We start from the raw sequence: 15517 nt of genomic DNA on the forward strand, positions 1-15517 counted from the left end.
ACTTCAGATCCATATTCCTTAATGAACTTGTCCTTATTTGCCCTTACTTTCTGTTTGAAAAGCCTTGTTTATATTATCCAGTACATGAAACTGATCAGATAAATTTGATCTTTTCAGCAGACCCTTTATATGAATTCTACATTGTTATCATCATAATCCTTTCCCCTCAATTATTATTACATCCATCAAGAAAACATGCAAATACCACTGTTTCCATTTTAAATCTATATTGTCAAAGGCAAGAAATTTATCAGGAATTCTCTTCCTCTTTAGTCACAATTACTTGGAAAATGATGGTCCAGATAACTGAAAGAATGCATATAATTGATATTACAAACTCTGAAATACACAGCTACTTTTTTTTACTTAGAGTTATTATTTTTTTAATTCCATTTATTTGCACAGCAATACCATTTTACTCTATAAGGAAACTCTCTTTCCTCTCAGCATTTTGCTTATATATTAAAACAACATAAATATGTCTACCTTTGATAATTATTGTGGTAAAACCTTTAAATCCATATTCATCCATGCTTTCTGTAATCTGAGCTCCATCTTGAGGTTCAGAAAGAACAACATAAAAAAATTCTTCCCCTTCAGGTTCGTCATCATCAAGAATTTTGATAGATACTTCTCTTTCATATTCCCCATCCAATAATGTGACAGACAGAGCCATCTCTTCAAAGTCTGCCCCTTCGATTGCCCAGGTAAGATTAGAAACCACAGGGACAATTTCAAAAAGAGATGTATCTGCCCCACTTTGAGCATTTGTTGCGCCAAAAGTTTTTATATTTACAGAGACATTTCCCACAGATCCCTGAGACCTTCTGATATAAATCAGAATAGTGTTGGAAGCAATGTTATTGCTGTCTTCTTCAGTATAAATAATAGTTGGTCTAAGACTTAAAATTCCATAATGGATATCACTGGCCAATAGAGTAACTGATGCAATGCTAAATTCTGGATTCAGACGTGGATTCCAAGCTGGATTAAGATCCTGAACATCTAAAACATTCACAGATGTTAAATTCACAAAAAAAAATTCTTCCCCTTCTGAAATGCTGTCATCAATTACCAAGATTTCCAATACCATGTTAATGTCAAGGAATCCAAAAAGAAGTTCTATATCATGAACAGGTTCAAAGTCTTCTAGTGATTTGGCACTTCCTGCAGTGGTCTGATAGAACACCGTTGTGAGGTTGCTTTGGTAGCCAAAAAGTCTTTGTACATTTAATTTGACTGTTTGCACATCTTCCCTCACTAAAATGTTCCTTGAGCTAGGAGCAAATTGAAAGACTCCCATTGGCTCAATCTCAGCAATAATGAAATCTGATCTGAAATAAAAACAAATATATGACATTTGAATGTGGAAAAATAAAGGCAGGACAGTTTTAACTCATCCTCAATAGACAGATCCATCCATATATTGGGTCCATCTGAGACTTGGCTCATACTGAATAAGGAGTTTTAGAAATGTGTGAAGATACCAGTTCATAAGTTTAGTAATTGTGTATTTTGGTTCCATAATTATTAATATTTCCAGATATGTGATAACTCTTAGAAACAAGGAAATAATGAATGTCAATTAATTAATGGGTGGTGGTGATGGGGAATCCTTGTTGTATTTGCTGATGAACCAAATATTCAACTTGAGTGATAGCTTTCTTACCTTAGACAAGCCCCACCAGATGCATTACTCTGCACAGCAGCCAGATGTATAGCAAACACCTCAGGGCTATTTGCATTTGGAATAACTTGCAATAAAATTGTTTTGTTTTGTTCACCATGAGAAAAAATAACTGTGCCTGGAAGGAAAAAGGAAAAGAGATGGATGGAAAGCTACTGTAATGTTGAAGAGCAATAGTATTAAATCATGACCTATTGCCAGTCAAGCAGCATACAAATTTAATAAATTACGGTTCATCACACAGTTAGACAGATGTTCAAACTGGATTTGGCATTTTTATTCATCTATTGAGTCCTTTTTCAAGGACTTGGGATAGGCAGGTGTTGATTTTTGATGGTAACAGAGGTATTCTTCCAGTATGTGAGCTATTTAGAGTAAAGCTGCCATTTGCAATTGACTGATGATGAATCTGTAAATATCTATGGTGACCAAGTGGTGCTTGGACACCTATTACTATTGGTACTTCCTTTGCTTTCTTTTGACACAGTCATTCTAATTGCAGGTCTCTGTATTTTGTTATCCTCTATATTAATAAATACGCTACAGGCACCAGAAGGAAATGATGGAAAAGACCCTTTAACACTGATTCATAATGCAGGTTTGCTCATTGTTGAGCAGTAGATTAAAAGGAAAGGATAAAGCAGTTATGCTATATACATCCCAGAAATCAAAACTTTTACACAACAGCAAGTTATGATAAGCTATAATAAAGTATGCCCTGATTATAACAATTACCGTAACTATCTACTTTCCTAAGGAAAAAAAGGGTTAAGAAAAGATAGTGATAAACCAAATTCAAATAGGGAATAATCAAGGGTTGGGTTTTTTTTTACATTTTTAAAAACAATTGAAGGGTACAAAAAGTGTTCATGGTAAAATGATTCCCTTGAAACTTGAGCATACTTCCTTTCTCTCTCTTCTTCTTTTTTCTTTATTCCTCTTTCTTTGTTATCAAAGAGTTTGAACTGTCCTACTGTCCTCAAGGGTAGCAAAATCATGGCACTTACCAGAGGCTGGTATAATACTGCCTTGGTGAAGGTACAGTGGAATAAGCCCTGGTGGATATCCAGAATTCCAAGTTACTACAATGGAGCCATATGTTCCTTTACGAGTTATAAGAGCTTCAGTTGTTCCTGCTGTAATATTTATAAGTCTCAAGATAATAGAATCAAAGGCAACCTATAAAATGAAGAAAATACTGTTTTTGTTAGAAATTATGGCAGCAGTTTAACCAAACTAAAATTATAGGCATGTGCACTGAATAATTGCATATGGAGTACTGCTATTGGTATTAGAAATATGCATTGTTTGTGCAATAAATCTGTATTTTGAAATTTTAAGGTTCATTTAAGGTGTACAACATATATTTGTTTTAATTCACCAGCAAATATATATCAATATAAAACAAATGACAATCAGAAATTTAATGAAGTATAGTAGATGCTTTTTCTATAAAACCTAGTTAAAATAACCTTAAGTTTAATATAATTTGAAAGGCAGAAATTACCAGATTTATATTTTGCATCCTCCCACCTCTACCAAATTGCAAAGAGAGAAAAATGGTGATGCAAAAAACATACGTTTGCCCCCTAATATGTGGTGAGAAATAAAAAAACAAAATAAAAAAATTATACAGATTTTATAATATGGTATAAGTAATTTAGAGGGACGCAGTGGCTCAGTGGGTTAGGACGCTGAGCTTGTCGACCAGATGGTCGACCTGTTACTCGTCCCAGCTTCTGCCAACCTAGCAGTTCAAAAGCACGTAAAAAATGTAAGTAGAAAAATAGGGACCACTACAGTGGGAAGGTAACAGCGTTCCGTGCGCCTTTGGCATCTAGTCATGCCGGTCACATGACCACGGAGACGTCCTCGGATAAGCGCTGGCTCTTCGGCTTTGAAACGGAGATGAGCACCGGCCCCTAGAGTCGGAAACGACTAGCACGCATGTGCGGGGGAACCTTTACCTTTACCTTTTTATAAGTAATTTATTCAGATCTTTCAACATCTGCCAGCAAGTCCAATAAACTAAAATGTGTTCCACTGGTTGTTAAGTTGTTAGAAATTATAAATCTAGTTACCTGAGAATTGGCAGCTTCTTTGGGAATTGGAAAACAAACCAACCTGGCTGTCTCTAATATTTTAGGCGCAATATTGGCACTAATATTAACTAAGGTTACATTGATCAGTTCCAAGGTCAAATTCATGTCAAGGGAAATAAATACCTGGAAAATTATAATCACAAAACATAGCAATTAAAAATAACATCTACAGATAAAGCATTCAAATAAGACTTTAAAAGGTTTTATTCAAGCAGGACTTATTTAGTCATGTAATTTTACAAGTTTTTCCCTCCAAAGTTAATAGAAAACAAAATTAAAATTAAAAGTAATGGAAAATACCAGCAAATTAAGGCTACCAATTTATTACAATTATTTATTTAAAATCTGTAACTACCATGTTGTATTCTATTGCACTATATTGTTATAACATATTATTTTGAAATATATAGCCACAGCTAGATGTTGTGATCTTCTTTAAGCTTTATTACCTAGACAGGCTAAGGAAATGGAACCTAGCCACCTTCTTTGATACACATGATTGTCAGGGACTGTGGATAATATTTTTGAGATACGTCTTTCAACCTCAAACAGCAGCTTCACAAGAACCTTGCATGTGCAGGAATAATTCACTCCGTACTGTACATTTTCCTTCATGTACCTTAAAATAGGAATGTTCTACTTTTCTAAACTAAAACCAAGACTTAATAAAAATGCAGCTCAGAAAATACTGCTTTTGATTACAAAACACTACAATCATGATTTAAAAGCATCTTTCAGTGGGGAGGGAAATAACAGACCTGTGTGTATATTGGCACTCTTTTCAATCCATAACTGGAGCCTGCTTTAACATGTAGCTTTCCCACTCTGTTGGCTGGTGTGACTACTTTTTCTTCATTGGAACATGAAATTTGGTACTCTACAATTACATCTGCAAAAGTCCCTGCATGCCGAGAAATATTAATCTGGATATGTCGGCTGAGATCTTTCTCTACTAGTACTGACTGTTTTTCACCATACAGAACAAATACTCCATATGGGTCATCATTTGCAACCACCATGAATCTAGAAATGCTTTTCTCCAGATCCAAATCAGCTCCTCCTTCCACTGAAGTCAGCTGCACCTCATAATGCTCATCTATTTCAGGAACATCATCAGGCAACAAGGAAATCACAATTTCTGAAGTCCTTTGTAGATTAGGAATCACAACAGAACCGCTCACAGTTGTGAAATCATGGGTAGTATCAGAATCACTACTTAATTTCCAGTAAATCTATAACAATTAAATTAAAAGAAACAAAGAAGCTTTGATCAATATATTCAAGTCCCAATGAAATGAAATTTTATATACCATATTTTTCTGTCTATAAGATACACTCTTGTATAAGACGCTCTGGCATGTGAGTTTCTCTGCGCCAAACAGCTGAGCTGGCAAATCCGGAAGCTCAGCTGGCCAACGATCTTGCCCCCTCCCCCCTCCCATTAGTGGCAAGCCCACAGGGGCTTGACCCCTGCACCAGGTGGTATGGCAGCAGCATGTAAAGAACCTACACAGACATGGCCTGGGCTACGGAGGTTACCATTATTTTTCTGTATAAGACGCTGCACTTGTATAAGGCGCACCTGGTTTTTGAACAGGATGTTTACAGGAAAAAATAGTGTCTTATACATGGAAAAATGCGGTAGTTCAGATGTTACAGACTTCACAATTTGAAAACAACACATATTCTCAGAACAAATAAACATACTTTCAGTTCCTTTGAAGCCCCACGTCATTATCAGTTTTTAAATTTTGTTATTCATACAACCATCCCTTTGAAATATATTTATATTTATATATTTAAAAACAAAATATCCAGGAAGTTCAGAAATCTAATACAGATGGCATACCATATACATTTTCTCTATATAATATGCTTCATATTTAAATTATATTGGACAAACAACTAACTACCAAAATCAAATACCGTGATATTCCCCATAATGCCTTGAATTCGCTTTATGAAAAGCACAATATTCAGTGGACCTTCAGATGCTGATGGTTCCTCAAAAATCTTTGGAGATAAGGATTCAGGAAAAAACTGTACTATCCCATTGGGATCACCAAACTTTAAAATCTAGGTTAAGGAAAAGTAATGGTTATACTTGGGTTTCCTTATTAGTGGTACAGTTCACAGAACATTCAAGTACTTTAATTATATGTTTTCTTTTTAAATGGTGTGCTGTAATGGTGCTCATTATTTTATGTTGAAAGACCTTTAGACTCTTGTGCCCCCTGTGTTAAAAAAAAAACCTCAATAATTTTCAATAGTATTTTTGATATGACAAAAGATACGATCCCCTCCCATATTTATGATTACCGGTATATGTTGTAGCATTAATAAAAAGATGCAGTAAAGAATAATAAAGAAATAAAAGATAAAACAGTAAAGCTTCAAAAGAGTTCTACTATTATTAATAATAAAATCATTTACTTTTATTGTTATATTGGCAGCCTTGGGATCTAGTTCTGTTTCTCCCCTCATAACACACAACCTAATAATGAAGATCTCTTGAACTTCAACTTCTTCATGAGGATAAATTTTCAAGTTGATATGTCGCAAGCCACCTTCTGTTTCCGCAAAATAGAACGATCCATTTACTGGGTCACCAATGTCACCATTCAGAGGAGGTAAAATTACCTCTGAATTAGGTCCTAAAATGTCCCAATTAATCTGCAGATGACATACATTTTAAGGAAGCATTATTGATAATATAAAAGTGTTACAGCATAAAAAATATTCTTAGTACACATTAGTCAATGTATAATATGAAAGTCTTTTGTGAGTATTCCCGAAAAAGTTCAATTAATTTGCTAAGTGTTTAACGAGCTTTAGATTACAGAAATAATTTATTTTAATTAATGAATTAATTAATGTGCCACTTATATTGCCAAAACTGAAACACAATATATGTGTGCATGTAAAATTATATGAAAATCTACCAATCAGCAAATTTTAAAAGAGAAGCAGCAAAATCAGAAATAACCTTCATAAAAGTGAAAATAATAATTGTTTTAGGGAAATTCTGGTTGAAATCATAAAGTTAGGAGTAAAAGGAACTGATTCTCTGTTACAGCGTAAATCATTACAAGCCATAAGGCTACATAAGGCACTTCTGTATAAAAACAAGAATTGTTATCCATCTGGCAATGGGACATAAAATGAAGAATAACAGATATTCTAAATATGTTAGTGCTAAGCATGCCAGAGTGTGCATTCTGAAATCCACAATTATCTCATTTAAAACTACATTTCTCTACATTAGACTTCAGGCAAACATTTTCAAGTCAAGAAATTTTGCTGAACTGTATAAAATTGCTGCATTAATGGGAGGGACATATGATAGTTAAAATCAAGACGTGTTGACATATCTGAAACATGAGCTTACATAAAAATCTATATTTGTGACTTGGTACTCTCTAGTGAAACTAGGTACATAAATAAAATACTAAATAAGCAAGTGTAATCATTGATCATAAACTATAACAGTCAGAGTACAAAAATTCAACAGTTTATCTATATACACAAAATACAGTTCATTCCTCCATGCATAAATCTTTTTATAAGATTACTCCAGTGTAAGATTACAAATTTCCAAAGTTATTAACATGTAAACAATGTAAGGAAGCAGCATTACAATAGGTCTATGAATTCAGTAAATAATAAAGTGAGATATAAATAAATATTAAGAAACTAATAATTTAGAGCTTGGATGGTGAGTGGAAACCTATCAAATTGAAATTACTTTCATCTCTTTCCTTTCTAAACATATATTAGCACATTATTTCAGTCTATTTATTAGTAACATGCTTTTCTAATGTTTGAGAAATTAAAAATATCATAAGGTTCTTTGCCATGGGTAATACATGTGTGTAATAAAATTGGAGGTTAAATTATTCTTGGTACATTCAGAGCTACGTAGAGGTTGTTGAGAACCTCCCTGAGCCCATGTAAAAGGTAAACAAGGATCAGCTGAACAAATTCCTTTCTGTAACTAAACTGGAAAGTTTTGCCTTAAATCTTATCCAAATCAATGACTGCTGGTTTATAACTTTAATTGAAACAAAACTTTAATTTTGTTTCTAGAAAACAAGTGAAGCGTACAAAATTTTTAAAAAAGAGTTAAATAAACACTAATTAATTAAAGGCAGAGCAGTTAAGAGAAGGAAACAAACAGAAAGAGAGAATAGACATACCTGAGACTCTCCTATCAATTCTCCAGCTCTTTCGAGTGCCAAGGACAGTGTTAATGAGACATTAGGGTTGGGAAGAATGATTTGGCTTTCATTGAGGAAGCGGACAATCCCATGTGGAGAGTCGCTCTTAGCAATAGTTATTTGAGTCACCAGGTGAGGTCCCAGAACCGCTCCCCCACTGGCACCTATTAGCTGGATTTCAAACTGCTCAGCATTTTCTCTGATCAGAAACCAAAGAATGAAACATAGTTTGTCACCAAAGTTACACTATCCCATATATCACTGAAATATGAACATCCAGTAATTTTACAGCTCATATTGATAGAATCAATGATTATCATACATGGAGTATTTAAAGTTATAGATGAGGACAAAAAGAAGTAATTGATAATAACACCACTAACTCTTCTAGAAAAAAAAATAGATAGAAATTGTAATTTAAACATCTGTCTTGGAAAAATAAGGTAAGTAATGAAGTGTCGTATGATTTAAATTTATTTTTTTAATAGAACAACTTAGTTTTATCACCACTCTTAACTGTATTTATAGCAATAGCAATAGCACTTAGACTTATGTACCACTTCATAGTGCTTTACAACTCTAAGTAGTTTATGGAGTCAGCATATTGCCCCCAACAATCTGGATCCTCATTTTACTGACCTCAGAAGGATGGAAGGCTGAGTCAACCATGAACCATTCAGAATCAAACTCCTGGAGTGAGCAGTGAGTTAGCCTGCAGTACTGCATTCTAATCACTGCACCACCATGACTCATATATCATACTGTGACCAATGGTGTTTATCAAGTTTTGCTGACTTGGTTATGAATGCCATTGACTGTTAAATACAATTCTTGAATAATTGTAGAGTAGTGAATGAAAAACAAGAAAAAGAGCTTTACCTTTCTTCATCATTTATGATTAAAATGCTGATAAAACTCTCTATTTGGCCATGATGAAACACAACTGAATTATTTGTAATACTATAATCAATCCCATCGGGAAGAGCTGAAATACTTGTAGATATGAAATCTGCTGTCACAAAACCATAACTTCCTAGCCTTCGAAATACTGGAATCATTATCCAGCCAACATCTTCTTCCACTGAAACAAAACAAACAGAATGCATTACAAGGTCTTACTCAGGAGTAAGCTTCTAAACTTTTAAATAAGCTTCTAAGTGCCAGAAAGTTTGGTTTCAAAAGAGTACAAAATCATAGCTGCATAAAAAAAAACATGATTATATAAATTGATATAAATACTCTATTATTCACTCAAGTTCACAAAATTAAATGTTCAGCCTGTGTTAGCAAATGCCTACAAATATAATTACTGGGATACAGTTATAATTGTGAAAATTATGTTTATCCTTGAAATCTGATAACGTTGGCTTATTTTATGTGTGTAGAAGGCCTTGCCTTATTTACAGGAAGATCCACAGTAAAAGCCACAGACAAAAGCCGTGTATATACTTATTATTTTAGAAAATGGAAAATGCAGAACTAGGAATAACACAAGCCCAAACTGGCCACAAAATGTAGAGTCATACAGAACAAGGTTGATATTATTGATTCTGGCTCTCCACTGAGTTTCCTTCTGGGAAATTGGCAGGGAGCATTGGAAATTGGAACTTACTTCCTTTCCTCCCTCCTTCTTCCCTCCAACTCTCTCTCCCTCCCTCTTTGTGTGTCTTCCTGCCAATTATCCTCCAATAATGCACTGGTATGAATAGGGATAAAGGTTCCCCCGCACATGCGTGCTAGTCGTTTCCGACTCTAGGGGTTGGTGCTCATCTCCGTTTCAAAGCCAAAGAGCCAGCGCTTGTCCGAAGATGTCTCCATGGTCATGTGGCCGGCATGACTAGACGCTGGAACGCTGTTACCTTCCCACCATAGTGGTCCCTATTTTTCTACTTGCATGTTTACGTGCTTTCAAACTGCTAGGTTGGCAGAAGCTGGGACAAGTAACAGGCGCTCACTCTGTTACGTGGCACTCGGGATTCGACCCACCAAACTGCCGATCTTCTGATCGACAAGCTCAGCGTCCTAACCCACTGAGCCACCGCGTCCCTGAATAGGGATAAAGCATATAGAAATAAAAATTGGAAATGTGGTATAGAAAAAAACTTTTATCCCTCTTGGTAGTCATGTAAACAGATTCAAAAGTACTAGAAAGCATTATTCAAAAACATTTAACAACAAAGCTTGAATTTAAACTTGATGTTTTTTTTCTAGTAGAAATCTTTCTAGGACAGTAAATAAAATATATCACAATTTTATTAACATATACAGTGATTGCCAAAAGCATAAATTTGGTTCACACTAGAAAAGAGATACTTTGCCTACAATAACAGACTGGGAAACCAACTTGGCAGCAATGGTAACATGCTTACTAAGGAACAATGTTTGATTTAGATAGTAACCAAAAACAATTTGAATGTTTATTAATAATTTGATGTAATCATTTGCCAGTTACAATAGGAGGAAATTGAGAATTTAATATTGTTGTTTATTTGATTATTTTTAGTATTTTTTTCATTTTTTAAAAAGTTCATGTTCATTTAGATAATGATAAATAGTGGTCTGCAGTGATTCAGAATTATTTCTCAAGATGATATAATGAGTCTGATTTTATATGCTCAATAAATCTTAAATACTCAATTATTTAATTGATGAAACAAGGAATTTTATAGTTTATGAAAATAAATAAAGGGAAAGCAATTAGTATTTTTTTAGCCAGGGGAAGAACATTTTTCTTGCTGGATCCTGAAATGTTTTAAAATAAATAAATAAATAAAATAATGCACTAGGAACTACTATACCTTCAAGACTTGCATAGGAAGGATCAAATTCAATGATGCCTTCTGCATTGTCACTTTTTGATATAATGATTCTTATTACTGAAGCATTTCCTATCTCAGGTGACTGGTCAATCTGCAATCCATTTTCTTTTATTGTAAAATCAAATCCACTTGCAAAAGTATAGGAAGAGAAAGATAATAAATAAGGCAATACATTCATGTCCCCATACAGTATGCTCTTATTTTATCATATTAGAAAATTCTCAAGTTATATTCATTCATTATGATGGGGTTTAATGGTCCTTGAAGTTCCAGCTGTTGCAAAGCCTCTGTAGTTACAAGATCAATATTTAGGCCAGCCCCATTTACAACTGCTGCCACACTCTGCTTGCCCATAGCACACCCTCACCTGTGGAACCCCCCCATGATCTCTAGTGCCCACTTGTGACACCCACCTCCACATGCAACATCTACCTGCACTTCCTAATACCCTCCAACTCTGCCATACTCCTAAGCACAGCCCACAACCCCATCTGCATTCCCTAGCACTTACCTGCAACACTTGCCTTCTGATCTAATTCTAACCTGCAGCTCTAACCTGCCTGCTTGCCTCAAACTCCCATCTCTTCCTACTAACTCACATAATCAGGGTTACAATAACAACTGGGACTGGGGTTGCTAAGTGATGTGGTCACGTGATATCACACTTTATGATATCACTTATTGATGGAAATTCTGGTCTCTGTTACCATCATAACCTGAGGAGTACCTGTGACTGCCTCAGTAATAACACCAAATTACAAGTTATTACTATTAGAAAGAGACTGATTTTTGCATTTCTGGATTGCAAGAGAACTGTAAAATAAGGTACATCCATATTAAATTCATGTTTACTTTAGATCTTGATCAGAAAATCAACTAAGATACTAAGATTTGCTAAATGGTATTTTATGTTTAATAACTCTAGTCAATATTTTTTCTAAAATATGGCTTTTCTTTTTACCTTCCCAGTAATTCTACTTTTGTAATAACTACTGAAAAATCCTCAGGACCTTCTGGAAGATCATCATCATAGATTTCAACATAAATAGTTTTAACAGTTTCAGTGGGTTTGAAAATAAGCTCTCCTGGAGTCACACCAAAGTCTGAGCCTTCCACTGCAGTCCCATTCAACATCTTATACAAAAGGTGAATTTCTCTGTAAAATCCATGAGAACGGACAACTGTGATGTTAGCCTGTTGGAGACAAATGTTTTCTAAGATGAAATGTACCTTCTGATAAGCACAGAATCAAAGAATTCTGGAATTAGAAGGACCACAAGAATTCTAGTCCAAGCCCCTTCCGGGAAAGCATTCATGTTAATGAATTCTACTAACATAATTTAACTCGGATATCTGTTTTCTAGTAGAGAAAAAACAACAACCCATACCATTTGGATTGTTGCACAGTTTATTGTTCTTTGATCTATACTACAACTCTTACAGTTTGTTATAAACATTATCTTCAGACAATAGAAGAAATGTACATTGCAAGTTTGCAAATAATACTATAGAGCATATTTTACATTTTCATATTATGCAGTGATTTGGAATTGATTCCAAATAAAGAATGATTTCAACTTTCATAAATTTAATTCCAACATCAATAACTTTTGGTGAAACTGAGGTCTGAAAATAAGTTGAGTAATTAGGAGAGTTTTGAACACTAGATGGTGTGCTAAGCAGCTGCATAACCTTTCTCATCCTTACAAAGAAAATAATAACAACTTATTATCTCACAGTGAATTTTTCAACAAGCTATATAAGACACATTCAAAAGATCAGAGGCAACTTGTATTTAAAAATATCTTACGATATTGTAAAAACATAATCTAATTTAAAACAACAATTTACAGTCACTAACCAGCAAAACCTGTTAAGATATATCTATGTAATACACTACCAAAATTGCTAATAAAATCATTCAATTAAACAAGAATCCATAAAAGAATAAAAGATACAATTAACTATACAATTAAAATGTGAATTGGGTATCTTTAAATCTTTTGGTTCTCTCTTTATTGATATCTTTTGAAGCTTTTGTGTAATTTAATTGGGGTTTATATTAGGCAATAAAACAATATTTGACTCAGTGAACTATACACCGTCATCCACTTTCTTGACTTAGGCTTATTTTATATCAGCACTAATTCTAGAACATTAGCTTTTCTCTTATTTCCCCCTTTTTCATTTTGAAAGGCTAGAACTTTAAAATAATAAATAAAAATACTGAACTTCTCTAATATATACACTCCTGTAGGCAGAAATACTACTGCAAGCAGAATTATGGTCCTTGGCTATAATAAAGGACTGACTGACTACTGCATGCTAAGCTAGAGGGCATCATTAAGTAGGGAATATCCACCAATTACAATGCTGTAGGATTTGCTTCCCACTTTGCCTTTGCATGCCCACTGCAAGTCTACAAAAACAAAACAGGAAATAAGTTAAATATTTCAAAACCTTTTGTGACTATTTCTGAGTTATTTGCAACCTCCTGCTCTGTTGCAACCCATGGTTTGATAAACACTGTTTTAATGTACTGCTAGTATTGCTGTTTTTGTGGTAAACCACTTTGAAATGCTTTGCAAAGGAAGAGTACATAATTATATTAAAGTATTTTAAAAAATTCTACTTGTCAGCTGTCTTGGTAAGAACTGGATTTTACAGTTTTAACCAGGTCTTCGGCAACTTCCAGTATACTCTGGACTGAAATAAATTTATTTTTAAATCAACACTAAATATGTAAAAATTGGCCATTCTCTAAAGATTACTAGAGAGCTGAAAGGCCATATATTTTATTTTGTGAGTCCCTCATGCAATATTCCTGCCCTAATATATAACATGAAGAATATATCTCGGAAACTTCTCAGGTAAACACTTACAGTTTAATTAAACAGCAAATGATTGATATCTAAATCAAAACAGAATTAAAACCCAAAGTAAAATTAAGCATTTGGAACACTTATTGTCTTATAGTGCTCGGCATTAATGTATGAAAAGCTGTTCTAATAAATTAGGATTTAAATTCTGCCTACCCATTTTTCTTCTTCTGTTGTTTGCAGTACATCTTGAGAAAATGTGAATTGCCCGTATGGCAAATCACTAGCAGCCATTGTGATATTTGCTGTTTTGGCCTCCTCATCTATGATTCCACCATTGCTAACATCTGTTAGCTGAAACTGATAGTGTCGCTTTTCTTCTGGGATATCATCATCAAGAGCCTAGAAGAGAGTGAACATATTAAGTTGAAAAACATACAGAAATATTCACTATGCTACATGGAACAACAGATATTTGTTATTAAGTCTGAGCTAAGGTGTATGGTTGAATAACAATGTCTGCAAAGGAAAGATAGATTGTTGACAATAATGAGGCAATATAAAGTAGAGCAAAGAGTTCATTGTCTTAGAAAACCAACTGTCATAGTATATATAGTGCTATTGTCTATGGATGACATATTACCATTACTAATACAAATATACTGGCAAGACTCTCCACCAGTGCTACACTGAACCTGAAAATGTATAACAATATTTTATGTTCCTCTTTAAAAGATTTCTGAGTTGCCTTTAAAGAAAAATACATCCGAAGAAAGCTTACCAAAGGCAACTTAAAAGCAGTAACATGTGAAATAAAGTCAGGCTCAAAAATTTAAATAAATAAATATAAATGACTCAAAGCATTTTGGTTAGTAGTGATCACACTTAACAAACTTCAAACAAAAAAGTCAAAATAAAGAACAAAGGACCTCCATTGCTACTATTAAAGTTGCATTTGTGTCTACAAGTCAGCACTGACTACTGGAAACAATTTATACCTGAATCAGTATAACAGCAGCAGACTGCTGATCTCTCATGGTGACAGTTCCTGATACATCAGCAAATTCATTTTGATCAGGTGATGTTATAACCCAGGAGATTGTGATTTCTCCAAAGATCCCTGGCCCGCGAACTAGGCTGCCAAACAAAAAGAAACAGTCATGTTTAAAATATTATTCAGTAATGGTCCAATAACATTCCTAGATATCATGTATAAATACTTCAACCAATTCTACAGAGTTTTCTTCTTCTTTCCTTCTGAATAATAACAAAATAACTTGATATTTTTCTAAATGGGTTACTGTATATTCAACAGCCATATCTAAATTTATATGAATCACCATGAAATAGAAACACACTTTATTTGTATTAATAATTCACATATATGATTTGTAGTTGTAAACCACAAATTCTACAGTTTCCTGAGGGTGTTTTGGATTACAAGATATCATTGGAAAGAAGTTAAGAAGTTTTCCAAAACAATGTAGTATGTTGAGTCGATGTGTCATGAGCATATTAGGCCAGATCTTTAAAACTGCTACATTTTTATAAAAGTTTTATTAATTTTTTTAAAAAAACTACAGTCTTTAGTGCTTAGTAAACAACATATTGTCTGAGTTCAGATATTTAACATTAACTTTTTCAATATAAATCTGTTCAATACTACATAATCCAGTATTTTTCCCCTGATCCTCCTTTCTTCTTCATATTTCCCTTCATTACACTATTACAACTTTTGGTACTGTTAACGTACACAAAGTTAGCTATAAGCATCTTCATCATATTTTACTAATATCATACAAATAACAATAATATCAATTCATAAATCAATAATGTCAATTCATTAATTAATATCCTGTTTTTCATACTCTTA

The 15517-nt window shown here is 33.8% G+C and overlaps 1 protein-coding gene across 1 annotated transcript in view; it reads right to left on the reverse strand.

Annotated features, from left to right (window-relative positions):
- ADGRV1 (adhesion G protein-coupled receptor V1) overlaps nucleotides 1-15517 on the reverse strand; it is a gene marked incomplete at its 5' end in the record, with an annotated part of 249459 nt that overhangs the window by 129452 nt on the left and 104490 nt on the right. Inside the window, 13 exons of the mRNA XM_083351665.1 lie at nucleotides 487-1334; nucleotides 1670-1805; nucleotides 2695-2866; nucleotides 3769-3912; nucleotides 4548-5021; nucleotides 5716-5865; nucleotides 6223-6462; nucleotides 7986-8205; nucleotides 8886-9087; nucleotides 10805-10953; nucleotides 11787-12019; nucleotides 13861-14046; nucleotides 14643-14781. Coding sequence (XP_083207791.1) covers nucleotides 487-1334; nucleotides 1670-1805; nucleotides 2695-2866; nucleotides 3769-3912; nucleotides 4548-5021; nucleotides 5716-5865; nucleotides 6223-6462; nucleotides 7986-8205; nucleotides 8886-9087; nucleotides 10805-10953; nucleotides 11787-12019; nucleotides 13861-14046; nucleotides 14643-14781 — 3293 coding nt within the window. The remainder of the gene's footprint in view (nucleotides 1-486; nucleotides 1335-1669; nucleotides 1806-2694; nucleotides 2867-3768; nucleotides 3913-4547; nucleotides 5022-5715; nucleotides 5866-6222; nucleotides 6463-7985; nucleotides 8206-8885; nucleotides 9088-10804; nucleotides 10954-11786; nucleotides 12020-13860; nucleotides 14047-14642; nucleotides 14782-15517) is intronic.

This window comes from Vipera ursinii, assembly GCF_947247035.1.
Source record: "Vipera ursinii genome assembly, chromosome: 2".
In the NCBI taxonomy this organism is placed as follows: domain Eukaryota; kingdom Metazoa; phylum Chordata; class Lepidosauria; order Squamata; family Viperidae; genus Vipera; species Vipera ursinii.